This window comes from Fomitiporia mediterranea, assembly GCF_000271605.1.
Source record: "Fomitiporia mediterranea MF3/22 unplaced genomic scaffold FOMMEscaffold_1, whole genome shotgun sequence".
Classification (NCBI taxonomy): Eukaryota; Fungi; Basidiomycota; class Agaricomycetes; order Hymenochaetales; family Hymenochaetaceae; genus Fomitiporia; species Fomitiporia mediterranea.
Window position 1 is genome coordinate 2,811,449 of NW_006760386.1, and position 16,890 is coordinate 2,828,338.

General features: G+C 39.3%; 1 protein-coding gene across 1 annotated transcript; it reads right to left on the bottom strand.

The window, feature by feature from the left end:
- Positions 1 to 455: 455 nt before the first annotated feature.
- Positions 456 to 1,013, bottom strand: FOMMEDRAFT_150421 (uncharacterized protein; the record flags this gene model as incomplete). The annotated part of the gene is made up of 2 exons (XM_007261730.1): positions 456 to 574; positions 836 to 1,013. 2 exons carry the CDS (start codon positions 1,011 to 1,013, stop codon positions 456 to 458), a joined length of 297 nt encoding a protein of 98 aa, XP_007261792.1.
- Between the last annotated feature and the right edge of the window lie 15,877 nt (positions 1,014 to 16,890).

The window sequence follows — 16,890 nt, forward strand, 5'->3', positions numbered from 1 at the left end:
TGTTTGTAAATTCATTCCAAATAAATTAGACTAGTTTCAAACAGTTTTAATAGACTTAGTATGGATTTCTAGTCCAAATGAAGTAGAAAGTCATTATTCTATATACTACTTTAATAGTACTTCTCTGACTTATATAACTTTACTATAACTTATAAAAGTACTTATATTTAATATATTTTGTTTATAATAAATTTACAAACATAAATAATACTCAGAAGAACTTTCCCTGAGTGTAGAGAGGTTGGGGGAAAATGCTCAATTTTAGCAAACTTAAATATGTATTATACTTATATGTGTATTCTGTATCCTAGTTAGGATTCAATATGTAAATTAACAATAAAGTTATATTCTTCATTTAGACTAGTTTATAGTATTGTACAATCAGTTTTAGGGCCAGGAAAACTATAGTTGCTGAAGTCCAGTCCTGGTCCGGTCCGGGCATACTTCACCTGGACTCAGGACCGGACCAAATCTGCAGTCTGGGAGTGTCCCGGACTGGGGACCGGACCTATGTGGACGGGTAGTGGACTGGACCCAAGTTCCAGTCTGGTTCTGGACCAGTCCATAACCGGACCTGAGAGAAAAAAAATTTAAGAGATGAGTTAGAGTATTATTCTTTGTATCTAAGTACAAAAGTAATATATTTTTGTATATACTACATAATCTACAGACTAGACACTGTAGTGGTTTTCCTGACGCAATTCTGAGGCTTCGGCGCGAGCCTCGCGACACAAGTCCTGAAGCTGGACTACAACTGCCTCTAAGCTGGTTACTGTGATTTACAGACACTTAGTTGTCGGAACATGAATATTTAGGTACTTAGCAGCAGACGGACCTGTCTCTTCAAGGGTGGCAATATAGTTGGCACAGCATGCACGGAAAGCAGCCTGAGCGTCAGCGTTCTTCTTCTTTCTGAGAGTGATTTCGGACATCTTGTCTAATTTGTTGGGGGCAGGGGCATTGGCTGGCTGCTTGACTGGGGAGGGCGGCTGGGACTGTGGCGTCTTTGGCATAGGACGGGAGAGGAGTGAATATACATAAAGGGAATAAATATTTCGGGAGACAATAACCAGATAGGAAGAGTCAAGTTTAGTAAGCCATACATTGAACAGTAAAGAACAGGAGTAAAGTTTTGCTTTGCTTGGACTGCCAGAAACTTGTAAAATGTACTATGCAAGTGCTAGCTAATATTCAAAGATCCTTAAAGGAGTATGATCTGTTTTAGTATAGTGAGCTAGAGATATGGGAAACGAGATTTGAGACATTAGTTCAGGTTATTCAGGTCCGGAGTCCAGTCCGGGTCCGGACGAGTCCATCGGTCCGGGAAATTTCTCAAAATGATGGACCCAGGACCGGACCTCTCCTGGACCCATGAGGACCAGACTGTAGAGGACCGGTCCATCAGTCCAGTCCTGCGTCCGGACCGAGTCCGAGCGGTCCGGGACCGGACATCAGCAACTATAAGGAAAACTCATATACATGAAATATAGGGAAAACTCACATATTGTGTTGTATCTTACTCAAATTTTGCTCATTTTACTTTATGTTTTCTGGAATATGAAAGACACTTTAAAAGTATATTTTTTACAACTTAGATCATGTAATTTGGTTAAGTATTAGTTGAGTTATGATAGATTTTGTATTTGAGTGTACTTAGTGTGACGAAAATCACAAATCGCGCGTGTGACAATATTTATGAAAACGACAGTAATATTGGTATTTCCCTAGTGTCCTACATCAACATTTATATGCGTGTCTTTCATTTACAATAACTCGATTTTGTTGCTCTTTCAGAATTCCTTGGTAGATCAAACGTCCAGGCTCGCTTACTAGTCGCTTTTCCTGGGAGGACCAGTCGGTATAGTGGTGGCTTTCCCACTCCATCACGTCACGTCTTCGTCTCAGTCGAATTGTATAGCATTCCCCATTTAGGACGTATATTGGAAATTGTCTCGTATCGAAAGAGTAAGAAACATAGGAACTGTAAATATAGGAGGGTAATTGTTCACTGCCCCCTGTGCGAATAATTTGGTAGAGTCTACCACAATCGGTCATATTACCTTTGGATCATGTCAATTGAGACTTACTGTAGTAACCAATGTTCAAGTAAGGAAAAAACAACTGCTATTCTTGGTGGCACATGGTACCAGCCTGTTTGCATCTTGTTCACACTTGCTAGAGACAAGAAATCGACCATAACTTTTCAGATGTCCAAAATAAATCCACACATTGCTTTGAACAATATATAGACCATTTGCACATTTTCACCTGAATGAACTGCAGAGAACATAACCACTGATCAAGTATGTAGTTGACATTTAAGCAAAGACAACCTCAAACTGTTTGCTAGCCTGAGAGATATTAACTTGATTTTTACATGCAGTTTTTCGTTACAGATTTGTGGTATTGCAGTCAACTACCCTTCTCGGGTTCGAATCTTCAGTTTTATTCTGCAAGGAAAGTTTCCTGTCTGCTTATTCCTTCAAGTCTATCGACTAAAATCCACTAGACAATTGTAAGGATATTATTGCAGGGTTCATTTCCAGTTTCGGATTTGTCCAGATAGGATCAGTCTAGCACACCAATCCTCATTCACTTCTGAACAATATGCTAAAAACACATACTCAGTACCTGAGTCTCTGTCTATTTACAGTCTCACTGAAAATAAACAATATCTGTCAATATCACTTTAGAATAGATTATCTGTGCCAAGTTTTGGAAAAGACTCCCCTGTAAACTGGTACCTCAGCCCTTGAAACTTGAGCAAGAAGGAAATGGAAGGTAGAGTCTTCAGTGGCACTAGGAGGACGACTCGGTCTCAAAAATCCTGTCAAGCTGTAGTGTTAGTGTCAGTATGCCCAGAGACTCTTAGGCAGTGTTCTGTCTGAAGTAAACTACTTCCCTGGCATAGCCATATGGTGCAAAGAAAGGACAAGATCCTTACAGGACTCAGAGTTGTCATGTGTGAGAAGAATATATACACATACCATCGATCCTGAAGATAACCATGTTTATTTTTGGATTATACTGATGTTACTGAGTCATGAGTGAATACTTGACAGGTTGCATACCTTTTCAAACCTGCAGTACACGAAAAACATAACAATCCGTAAGTTTACATAGAGTGAGTTAGTATCCACCATTATCGAGAATATTAATATCTTTCGGCCGATGGATGAGAGCTCTTCAGTTACTGTAATCCCGTTTGGTTATCCAATCCGAGTGTTCAACTTCCATTGTTGAGCGCCCCTACGCGTAATGGGGGTTGTTATATGTACAAAGCAGTGTCGTGTACTAGTCGAACTGAACCAAATACACGTTTTTATCAAACTCGACCCAGCCTCTACTTTGTGGACAATAAAGCTTGACACCTAGATATACCAAAATATTTGCATCCACCCATGAAACTTATAATCATGTGATTATACCTAAGATGAGTACATGTGGGAAACTACAAAGATGGTCAGTATGAGGTGTGAAGCAATACATGTGGCGATTTGCTTTGATAGCGGATCACAGTAAAGTCCTTCTCCATAGGGTCAACAAATTGTGTTTCAGGTCTCGACTGAGGTCATAGTGGCTGTTCTTGGTCTCACAAGGTCTAGAACCTATAGTTGCTGAAGTCTGGTCCTGGTCCGGTCCGGGCATACTTCACCTGGACTCAGGACCAGACCAAATCTGCAGTCTGGGAGTGTCCCAGACTGGGGACCGGACCTATGTGGACGGGTAGTGGACCGGACCCAAGTTCCAGTCTGGTTCTGGACTGGTCCATAACCAGACCTGAGAGAAAAAAAATTTAAGAGATGAGTTAGAGTATTATTCTTTGTATCTAAGTACAAAAGTAATATATTTTTGTATATACTACATAATCTACAGACTAGACACTGTAGTGGTTTTCCTGACACAATTCTGAGGCTTTAGCACAAGCCTTGTGACACAAGTCCTGAAGCTGGACTACAACTGCCTCTAAGCTGGTTACTACAATTTACAGACACTTAGTTGTCAGAACATGAATATTTAGGTACTTAGTAGCAGACAGACCTGTCTCTTCAAGGGTGGCAATATAGTTAGCACAGTGTGCACAGAAAGCAGCCTGAGTGTCAGCATTCTTCTTCTTTCTGAGAGTGATTTCAGACATCTTGTCTAATTTGTCAGGGGCAGGGGCATTGGCTGGCTGCTTGACTGGGGAGGGTGGCTAGGACTGTAGTGTCTTTAGCATAGGACAGGAGAGGAGTGAATATACATAAAGGGAATAAATATTTCAGGAGACAATAACCAGATAGGAAGAGTCAAGTTTAGTAAGCCATACATTGAACAGTAAAGAACAGGAGTAAAGTTTTGCTTTGCTTGGACTGCCAGAAACTGTTAGCAACAGTATAGAGGGGACCTAAAGGCTCAGCAAGGGGACCCAGGCTACAACTATCCTACACAACAGAAATACAGAATGTGAGCACCAGAACATAGTTGGAACTTGCAGAACAGGCAGAGAGAGAGAGTGAGACAAGAGTAGAGTATATAGAGTGAGCCTAAGAGTACAGGACTACCTAGAGTAGACAAGATCAAGACTACAGGACCAGTCTGATCTTGTACACTTATATATACTAAACTACACAAGAGTACTCAGGAAGTATGAGCCACTAAGAATGATGAGCCATAAAGAATGAAAGAAAGGAATGTCAAAGATAAAGGTACAAAGAATGAAGGGATGGATAAAGGGTAAGAGACTATAGAATGATACAAAGAATGAAGGGGTGGTCAAAGGAATAGAATGATGAAGTAAGGAAGGGTAGTAGTAAGAGTCAGTACACATATAGTTTATAGACAGCACCCCTGAGGGACAGAAGTCCTGAGTTCTGGTATGGAAGAGTGTAGAACCCTCAGAACTGAAGGTATGAGAGTAGAGAACTGTAACATCACCCCTCCTCTAAAACCAATTATCCTAATTGGTGAGTATTAGACTCAGTCAGTAGCTCAGGCATAGGTTAGAACAGTAGGGTTTGGAAATCTGTAAGGCAGAGTTGACACAGAGCACCTGGATGAAGTCAATAGAAGTCTCAGATTGTCTTAACAGTATGGGTGAGATTCTTAGCAGGTTCCTAAGTGTGTTCTTCAACTGGGTATCCCTTCTAGTGAATAAGGAACTTGAGCTTTCTGTACACCAGCTTAGTATCTACTACATACTCTACTTTGTATTCTGGTTTAGAACTGATGAGTTCTGGTAGAGGCAGTAGGGGTCTTTGTTGTAAAGGAAAACCCAGATCATAGTATTGAGACAGTAGAACCTTGTTAAACACTAGGTGTATGTGCTTTCATATTGCTGGAAGTTAGAGTTTGTAGGCAGAGGTACTGACCTTCTTTTCAATAATGAAGGGTCTAAAGCACTTGTTGTCCAACTTCTTCATTAGATGATCTGTAGTCAGGTTAGTAGCTTCTAGTATAACTTTGTCACCAGGCTGGTAATCCTTAGCCACAGACCTCTTCCAATCATAGTTCTGCTTTATAACCTATACTGCCTTTTCCAAAAGAGCTTGTGTGTCCTCCCTGGTTCTGTACATCTGTTCTACAAAGTCTGTTACAGATTCAGAACTACTGTTCCAGTTTAGAACTGTCCCCTAGTACAGATGTCTCCTATGATTGAGGAAGAACAGGGACTGTCCTGTTGTAGAGTGTTACTAGTTATTGTGTACAAATTCTGTCAGAGCTAACCATTCAGACCAATCTGATTACTAATAATTAATGAACATTCAGAGGTAGAGCTCAATCTCCTGATTGACTTGCTCAGTTTGACTGTCAGTCTGTAGGTGATAGACAGTAGAAGGGTTCCCTTGAATTCTGAGAAGTACATACAAGTCCTACATGAATTTTGACTCAAATTGTAGTCTGTGATCATAAATGAGCTTCTAAGAGAGTCTGTACAATCAGAAGACATGATCCTAATAAATGTACACTATGCTTTCAGAAGTAAGTTCTGTTTAGGTTGGAACTGTGTAGACTTGCTTAGAGAATCAGTTAATAATCATACAGATAGTATTGTAACTCTGAGACTCAGGTAGCTTACTGATCAGATCTACTGAGACTTCTTCCTAAGAGTGATCTAGGATCCAATACAGATGTAAGGGAGTCTGAACCCTTGTCTGGTAGGCCTTAGTCTGTTAGTACATATTGTAACCAGTCATATACTTCAGGATTTCCCTCTACATTCTAGGCCACCAGTAGTTCCAAGTGATAAGTTCCTGTGTTTTGTGTCAGCCCAGATGTTCTACAGTCAGATTGTTGTAATGAGCTCAGACAATGTCCTCCTACAGTTTCTAATCCTTCAGAACATACAGTTGGCCTTCCTAGTAAACCTATCCATTCTCATCCTCCTCCTAATCCCTAGCCTGTTTCTCTAGTTGCTTCACTACAACCTAGTCCTACATGTGTTTTAGAGCTCACTGTATACAGGTGACAAAGTCAACATTCTTGGATTTGAGTCAGATCTCTTGGATTGTCTTGGATGTGAAACAGGAATTGTCTAGGAGAACAAGATTTTTGTTATCATTCTCCCCCCTTTCATAACCTACTTGTCTTGAGAGTAAATCAGCTTTTGTCATTTGTGTTCCAGGTTTGTAGGTTAGTACAAAGTCAAAGTCCTACAGTTCTAACATCTAGTAGGCTTAGTAGCAGTTGAGCTTCTGAGGCACTTGAAAGTACTAGAGATTAAGGTAATCACTCTAAATCTCAAACTTCTGTACAGTACTGAGGAGATATTAACACTACTCCTCTAGGGAACAGACAATTGTAAGGAGTTCCTTATTATAGATAGAGTAGTTCTGTTCTGTTGTAGAGAGGGATTCTGATCAGAACACTATTGGATACTACTTTCTGTTAATGAACTAGGACAGTACTACTCTATTCACAAAGTCAGAAGAGTTGGCTTTGACTCAGAACTTGTCTACAACTGTCAGAACTACTAATACAGGCTTGCTAGTAATAGCCTACTTGAGGGACTCAAACACAGACTGTTACTAATCATCCTATTACTAAGGAACATCCTTGCTAGTGAGATTGTGAAGGGGCCAGGCAATAGTACTAAAGTCTCAAATGAAGTGTTAGTAGTAGTTTACAAACCTAAGGAATGCTTGGACCTGTTTCAGGTTCTAAGGTTGTAACCAGTTCTAAACTGTAGTCACCTTTGCTGGATCCATACAGACCTCTCCTCCACTAATCACAAAGCCTAGATAATCTACTGACTCCTGTACAAAAGAGTACTTTACTTCTTAGAGAAACAGTTTATTATCTTAGAGCTATTGTAGAACTGCTTGGATCAGTTAGTAATAGTGCTTGACTGTCTAGGTGAAGATTAGAATGTTGTTTAGATACACACTAATGTGCCCTAAGTCAATCAGATCTGTAAGAATGTGATTCATAAATGACTAGAACATTGTAAGCAAGTTAGTTAGTCTGAAGAACATTATAGTTAGTTTGTACAATCTGTAATTGGTTTAGAACACAGCCTTCTACTCATCTCTGTCTTAGATCCAAATATTATTGTATCCCTATCAAATGTCCAACTTAGTAAAAACCCTAGATGTATGTGTCTTATTAATGAGCTTCTGAATCAGGGGGAGTAGGTACTTGTTTTTGACAGTACCCTTATTGAAACAATAATAATCCTAGACTAGGTAGAGCTTTCTATCTTTCTTTTTGACAAAGAAGAAAGGGGAGGCTATAGAGGACTTTAAGGGTTGGATCCAGCTGTTCTAAAGATTTTCCTGAAGGAACTTGTTAAGCACCTCCTGCTTGTCTCTGTTGAGTAGGTAGACCTTACAATCCTTAGGTTGGAAACCCTCAGTCAATTCAATTGTATAGTCCTAAGAATAGTGTTTAGGAAGCTGGTTGAATTCCTCTTCACTAAAGACTTTGGGGAACTCTTGAACAAAATCTGGTAGGCTGAGTCTGTGTGTGTTCTAGAGTAGAGTTGTTCTGAGAGGGTTCTAGACTGGTTCTGTCTCAGACATCCTTCAGATCAACTCTATTCTGTCTTGACTAGAATATGTATCCACATATTTATCCTAGTCAAAGAAGAACAACTGGTCACCTTTATTAGAACTGTTAGTAACATTAGAAGTGTCTGTATTTACTCAGAATAATAGTATAAGGTAGCTGTAAGACTTAGGACACTAATCAAACACAAGTGTCTACTCTAACTAGTTAATAGTAGGGTTGTGTTATAGTTCTCTACTCTTGTACCTTCAGTTCCAAGGGTTCTACACCCTTCTGTACTAGAACTTGGGACTTCTGTCCCTCAGGGGTGCTGTCTATAAACTATATACATACTGACTCTTACTACTACCCTTCCTTACTTCATCATTCCATTCCTTTGACCACCCCTTTATTCTTTGTATTATTCTATAGTCTCTTACCCTTTATCTATCCCTTCATTCTTTGTACCTTTATCTTTGACATTCCTTTCTTTCATTCTTTGTGGCTCATCATTCTTAGTAGCTCATACTTCCTGAGTACTCTTGTGTAGTTTAGTATATATAGGTGTACAAGATCAGACTGGTCCTGTAGTCTTGATCTTATCTACTCTAGGTAGTCCTGTACTCTTAGGCTCACTCTATATACTCTACTCTTGTCTCACTCTCTCTCTCTGCCTGTTCTGTGAGTTCTGACTATATTCTAGTGCTTACATTCTGTATTTCTGTTGTGTAGGATAGTTGTAGCCTGGGTCCCCTTGCTGAGCCTTTGAGTCCCCTCTACACTGTTACTAACATCAGATCAAAACTACCTATTACTACCCTACAACTCTCCTATGTTTCAGGCATTAGTACACACTATTGTGTTAATCTCTTTCCTTTGTCCTAACTCTTTTACATTTTTAAATTTTAAACTTTCTAAACCCTTTTAAACTTTTGCCACCCTTCTTCTATTCATTACCCCTTTTAGTTTAGTGTCAATCCCTTTGTAGTATAGACATAGACCCTACTATACTGACTGCCACCCCTACTATCCTGCTGGATCAGCAGTTATGAGTAGAACTAGCTTAATATGTATAGACCTCCATCTAAGAGGCCTTTACTAACTACATGCCCTCAGCCCCTTCAGAACCTGTTCCAATCGTTCTGGAAGTTGTAACCTGTTCTGGAAAGAAAGTACATGTAGCCCACCCTTCAGACTTCAATAGGCAGCACTTTGAGGACTTCTAGTACCAAGTCAAACTATACATAGCTACTACTTCAACTAATCTATCCTTAAATCTTAATCACATCCTATTTGTCCTCTCCTTCATGAAGGAAGGCAACATAGCCACCTGAGCCTAGAACTAGATTGAAGGTCATCAGATTAGAAGCCTAATCCAACTTCAGAACAATGAGTCATACTCAGAATTCATAAGGCAGCTCTGTACTTCCTTCATTGATCTGAATGAGAAGTATAATGTGTAGAACAAGCTTATGTCTCTGTGACAGGGCAAACATTCTACTAATGCCTTCTTTCAGGAGTTTGATATTCTAGCTTAGAAGGCAGGATTCACACTTGAGTTCAATAATGTCCTTATTAGAATGCTTGAAAAAGCTCTTCACCTAGAACTGGTCAATAAGATTCTCAGAATAACACTAGAACTAGTCACCTACACTGAGTAGAAGATACACACTATCTCCTTCAACCAAGCTATAGCTTGGATGTGTTAAGTCTGTACAGAACACTTACACATGTGTTTGGCTCTAACAGTTCTGAGCCCTTGGATTGATCTGCCTGTAATTTACAATCAATCTGTTCTAATAGACATTAGAGAAGCCCAAAAGTAAGGAGCATACTTTGTCTACAGAAAGTTAGGGCACTAAATTAAGGACTGTTTACAGAAGCAACAGTACATCTGTTAGGTTATTAGAGTAATAATGAGTGACAAGCAGGATTTGTGGTAAGAAGCCTTCTCTACAAATCTGGAAGTCACCTCAGAACTCCTAGACCCTGACTATGTACCCTAGGATTTTGTGGAGGCCTAACAGTGAATGTAGTACTGAAGAGCTATGACTCAGATTTTTTAATGGCCACTTTTGATTCAATAGACACTGTAGGATTAGAAGTAAATAAAGTAAGAAAAGTAGAAAAAATAAATCAACAAAATTATTTATTAGAAAGAAAAAAGTCAAAAATAAAAGTAGATAGTTCTCCTATTTCTTCTGATTCTTTTGATTCTTCTCTTTGCCCTTCATCTGAGTCTAAATCTGTACAATCCAACCTACCACTTCTGTGTTCCAAGATCTTAGAACGTTTGGAACATTATCCAGCCCTGTTCACTACTCAGTAGTTTGTCTATAGTATTAAGTAGGAATGGTCTCAGCTGAGTTCACAGCTGAGGACATAGGTCTGTCCTTATTGAAAGAGAGAGGTTAATGAGGAAATGTTAGTACATATACTTACTCTCTTAGACAACAAAGCTGTGCAAGCTGTACATTCCCTTCAGAACAAGTAGTAGTTCATCTGAGAACATTCTGAGTACTAGCTCCAAGTCCCTGTCCTCTTAGCTCCCTTCTTAGGATCCCTCCAGATCTGAACAACAGCTCTAGTAGACAGTAAATACACTAGTTCATACATTAATAAGGCCTTTGTATAGGAACACCACCTCCCTACTTGATACATTCTACTTCCAATCCTAGTATACAATGTAGACAGAACTCTGAACCAGAATGGTTAGATCACCAAGTTTGTCCAACTATGGATAACTATTCAGGATTATAAGGAAAGTATTGAGTTTAGAGTCACTAACCTTAGAAAGACAGATGTCTTCATTGGATTCAAATAGCTTAAGGCTCACAACCCTACTATTGACTGGTTGGAGCAGACACTTACATTCAATCAGTGTCCTAAGTCTTACAGCTACCTTACACTACTGTTCTAAGTGGATACAGACACTTCTAATGTTACTAACAGTTCTAATGAAGGTGACTAGTTGTTCTTCTTCAACTAGGATAGATATGTGAATACATATTCTAGTCAAGGTGGAATAGAGTCAATCTGAAGGATGTCTGAGACAGAACCAGTCTAGAACCCTCTTAGAATGACTCTACTCTAGAACACACACAGACCCAGCTTGCCAGATTTTGTCTGAGAGTTCCCTAAAGTCTTTAGTGAAGAGGAATTCAACTAGCTTCCTAAACACTGTCTCTAGGACTATACAATTGAATTGACTAAGGGTTTCCAACCTAAGGATTGTAAGGTCTACCTACTCAACAGAGACAAGTAGGAGGCACTTGATGAGTTCCTTCAGGAAAATCTTTAGAACAGCTGGATCTGACCCTTAAAGTCCTCTATAGCCTCCCCTTTCTTCTTTGTCAAAAAGAAAGATAGAAAGCTCTACCTAGTTTAGGATTATTGTTGTCTTAATAAGAGTACTATTAAAAACAAGTACCTACTCCCCCTGATTCAGGAGCTCATTAATAAGACACATACATTCAGGGTTTTTACTAAGTTGGATGTTTAATAGGGATACAATAATATTTGGATCTAAGACAGAGATGAGTGGAAGACTGCATTCTAAACTAATTGTGGATTGTACAAACCAACTGTAATGTTCTTCAGACTAACTAACTTGTCTGTAACATTCTAGTCATTCATGAATCACATCCTTACAGATCTGATTGACTTAGAGCATGTTAGTGTGTATCTGGACAACATTCTGATCTTCACTCAGACAGTTAAGCACTATTACTGACTGATCCAAGCAGTTCTACAACAGCTCTAAGATAATAAACTGTTTCTCTAAGAAGTAAAGTACTCTTTTACACAGGAGTCAGTAGATTATCTAGGCTTTGTGATTGGTGGAGGAGAGGTCTGTATGGATCTGGCAAAGGTGACTGTAGTTTGGAACTGGCCACAACCTTAGAACCTAAAACAGGTCTAAGTGTTCCTTAGGTTTGCAAACTACTACTAATACTTTATTCAAGGCTTCAGTACTATTGCCTGACCCCTTCACAATCTTACTGGCAAGGATGTTCCTTGGTAATAGGATGATCAGTAGTAGTCTACATTTGAGTCCCTCAAGCAGGCCATCACTAGTAAGCCTGTATTAGTAGTTCTGACAGTTGTGGACAAGTTCCAAGTTGAAGCCAACTCTTCCAACTTTACAAATGGAGTAGTACTGTCCTAGTTCATTAACAGAAAGTAGTGTCTGATAGCATTCCAATCAGAATCCCTCTCTACAACAGAACAGAACTACCCTATCTATGATAAGGAACTCCTTACAATTGTCTGTTCCCTAGAAGAGTAGTGTTAATATCTCCTTAGTGTTGTACAGAAGTTTAAGATTTAGAGTGATCACCTTAATCTCTAGTACTTCCAGGTGCCCTAGAAGCTCAACTGTTACTAAGCCTGCTAGATGTTAGAACTGTAGGACTTCAACTTTGTGCTAACCCACAAACCTAGAACACAAATGACAAAAGCTAATTTACTCTTGAGACAAGTAGGTCATAAAAGGGGGGAGAATGATAACAAAAATCTTGTTCTCCTAGACAATTCCTATTTTGCATCCAAAACAATCTGAGAGATCCAACTCAAATCTGAGGATGTTAACTTTGTCACTCACATACAGTAAGCTCTAAGACACACACAGGACTGGGTTGTAGTAAAGCAGCTGGAGAAGTAGGCAAGGGATTGGGAGGAGGATAAGGATGGACAGGTTTACTAAGAAGGCCAACTGTATGTTCTGAAGGATTGGAAGCTGTAGAAGGACATTGTCCAAGCTTATTACAACAATCTGACTGTAGGACATCTAGGCCAACACAAAATGCAGGAACTTATTACTTAGAACTACTGGTGGCCCAGAATGTAGAGGGAAATCCTGAAGTATGTAACTGGTTGTAATACATGCTAACAGACTAAGGCCTACCAGACAAGGGTTCAGACTCCCCTACATCTGTATTGGATCCTGGATCACTCTTGGGAAGAAGTCTTAGTAGACCTGATTAGTAAACTACCTGAGTCTCAGGGTTACAATACTATCTGTGTAATTGTTAACTGATTCTCTAAGTAAGTCCACACAGTTCTGACCTGAACAGAACTCACTTCTGAAAGTATAGTACACATTTATTAGGATCATGTTTTCTAGTTACACAGACTCCCTTAGAAGCTCATTCATGATTACAGACTGTAATTTGAGTTGAAATTCATGTAGGACTTGTATGTGCTTCTCAGAATTCAAGGGAACCCTTCTACTACTTATCACCTACAGACTGACAGTCAAACTGAGTAAGTCAATCAGGAGATCAAGCTCTACCTCTAGATGTTCATCAATCATTAGTAATCAGATTGGTCTGAATGGCTAGCTCTGGCAGAATTTGTACACAATAACTAGTAACACTCTACAACAGGACAGTCCCCATTCTTCCTCAATCATAAGAGACATCTGTACTAGGGGACAGTTCTGAACTGGAACAGTAGTTCTGAATCTGTAACAGACTTTGTAGAATGGATGCACAGAACCAGGGAGAACACACAAGCTCTTTTAGAAAAGGTAGTACAGGTCATAAAGTAGAACTATGATTGGAAGAGGTCTGTGGCCAAGGATTACCAGCCTAGTGACAAAGTTATGCTAGAAGCTACTAACCTGACTATGGATTGCCTAATGAAGAAGTTGGACAACAAGCACTTTAGACCCTTTATTATTGAAAAGAAGGTTAGTGCCTCTGTCTACAAACTCTAACTTCTAGCAACATAGAAGCACATACACCTAGTGTTTAACAAGGTTCTACTGTCTCAATACTATGATCCAGGTTTTCCTTCACAACAAAGACCCCTACTGCCTCTACCAGAACTTATCAGTTCTAAACCAGAATACAAAGTAGAATATGTAGTGGATGCTAAGCTAGTGTACAGAAAGCTCAAGTTCCTTATTTACTAGAAGGGATACTTAGTTGAAGAACACACTTAGGAACCTGCTGAGAATCTCACCCATACTGCTAAGACAATCTAAGACTTCTATTGACTTCATCTGGGTGCTCTGTGTCAACTCTGCCTCACAGATTTCTAAACCCTACTGTTCTGACTTATGCTTGAGCTACTGACCAAGCCTAATACTCACCAATTAGAATGATTGGTTTTAGAGGGGGGGTGATGTTACAGTTCTCTACTCTTATACCTTCAGTTCTAAGGGTTCTACACCCTTCTGTACTGGAACTCAGGACTTCTGTCCCTTGAGAGTACTGTCTATGAACTATATACATGCTGACTCTTACTACTACCCTTCCTTACTTCATCATTCCATTCCTTTGACCACCCCTTCATTCTTTGTATCATTCTATAGTCTCTTACCCTTTATCCATCCCTTCATTCTTTGTACCTTTATCTTTAACATTCCTTTCTTTCATTCTTTGTGGCTCATCATTCTTAGTGGCTCATACTCCCTGAGTACTCTTGTGTAGTTTAGTATATATAGGCATACAAGATCAGACTAGTCCTGTAGTCTTGATCTTGTCTACTCTAGGTAGTCCTGTACTCTTAGGCTTACTCTATATACTCTACTCTTGTCTCACTCTCTCTCTCTGCCTGTTCTACAAGTTCTGACTACATTCTAGTACTTACATTCTGTATTTCTGTTGTGTAGGATAGTTGTAGCCTGGGTCCCCTTACTGAGCCTTCAGGTCCCCTCTACACTGTTGCTGACAGGTTGTAAGCCTTGAGCTATTTGAATCTGATGAAGACATCTGTCTTTCTAAAGTTAGTGACTCTAAACTCAATACTTTCCTCATAATCCTGAATAGTCATCCATAGTTGGACAAACTCAGTAATCTGACTATTCTAGTTCAGGATTCTGTCTGTATTGTATACTAGGATCAGAAGTAGAACACATCAAGTAGGGAGGTGGTGTTCCTACACAAAGACCTTATTAATGTACAAACTAGTACATTTACTGTCTACTAGAACTGTTGTTCAGATCTGGGGGGATTCTGAGAAGGGAGCTAAGAGGATAGGGACCTGGAGCTAGTACTTAGAACATTCTCAGATGAACTACTACTTGTTCTAAAGGGAACATACAGCTTGTACAGCCTCATTGTCTGAGAGGGTGAGTATATACACTAACATTTCCTTATTAACCTCTCTCTTTCAACAAGGACAGACCTATGTCCTCAGCTGTGAACTTAGCTAAGGCTATCCCTACTTGATACTATAGACAAACTACTGAGTAGTAAATAAGGCTGAGTAACATTCTGAACATTCTGAGATCTTAGAATGTAGAAGTAGTAGGTCAGATTGTACAGATTTAGACTCAGATAAAGTGTGAAGAGAAGAATCAAAAGAATCAGAAGAAATAGGAGAACTATCTACTTTTGTTTTCAACTTTTTTCTATCTAATAAATAATTTTGTTAATTTATTTTTTCTACTTTTTCTACTTTTTCTACTTTTCTTACTTTATTTACTTCTAATCCTATAGTGTCCATTGAATCAAAAGTGGCCATTAAAAAATCTGAGTCATAGCCCTTCAGTACTATATTTACTATTAGGCATTCACAAAATCCTAGGGTACATAGTTAGGGTCTGAGAGTTCTGAGGTGACTTTTAGATTTGTAGAAAAGGCTTCTTACTACAAATCCTACTTGTTACTTGTCATCACTCTAATGACCTAACAGATATACTGTTACTTCTGTAAACAGTCTTTAATTTAGTGCCCTAACTTTCTATAGGTAAAGTATGCTCCTTACTTTCAGGCTTCTCTAATGTCTATTAGAACAAATTGATTGTAAATTACAGGCAGATTAATCTAAGGGCTTAGAACTGTTAGAGCTAGACACATGTGTAAGCATTCTACACAGACTTGACACATCTGAGCTGTAGCTTGGTTGAAGGAGATAGTGTGTGTCTTCTACTTAGTGTAGGTGACTAGTTCTAGTATTATTCTGAGAATCTTATTAACCAGTTCTAGGTGAAGAGCTTTTTTGAGCATTCTGATAAGAACATTATTGAACCTAAGTATGAATCCTACCTTCCAGGCCAAGATATTGAACTCCTGAAAGAAGGCATTAGTAGAATGTTTGTCCTGTCACAGAGACACAAACTTGTTCTACACATTGTACTTCTTATTCAGATTAATGAAGGAAGTATAGAGCTGCCCTATGAATTCCAAGTATGACTCATTGTTCTAAAGTTGGATCAGGCTTCTGATCTAATAGCCTTCAATCCAGTTCTGGGCCTAGGTGGCTGTGTTGCCTTCCTTCATGAAGGAGAGGACAAATAGGACACAATCAAGATCTGAGGATAGATCAGTCAAAGTAGTAGTCATGTATAGTTTGACTTAGTACTAGAAGTCCTTAAAGTGCTGCCTATTAAAGTCTGAAGGGTAGGCTATATGTACTTTCTTTCTAGAACAGGTTGTAACTTCCAGAACAATTAGAACAGGTTCTGAAGGGGTTAGGGGCACATGGTTGGTAAAGGCCTCTTAGATAGAGGTCTACACATATTAAGCTAGCTCTACTTGTAACTACTAATCTAGCAGGACAGTAGGGGTGGCAGTCAGTGTAGTAGGGTTCATGTTTACACTACAAAGGAATCAACACTAAACTAAAAGGGGTAAGGAATAGAAGAAGGGTGGCAAAAGTTTAAAAGGGTTTAGAAAGTTTAAAATTTAAAAATGTAAAAGGGTTAGGACAAAGGAAAGAGATTGACACAACAGTAAGTACTAATGCCCAAAATGTAGGAGAGTCATAGGGTAGTAATGGGTAGTCTTGATCTGATGTCAGCAACAGTATAGAGGGGACCTGAAGGCTCAGTGAGGGGACCCAGGCTACAACTATCCTACACAACAGAAATACAGAATGCAAGCACTAGAACATAGTCAGAACTTGCAGAACAGGCAGAGAGAGAGAGTGAGACAAGAGTAGAGTATATAGAGTGAGTCTAAGAGTACAGGACTA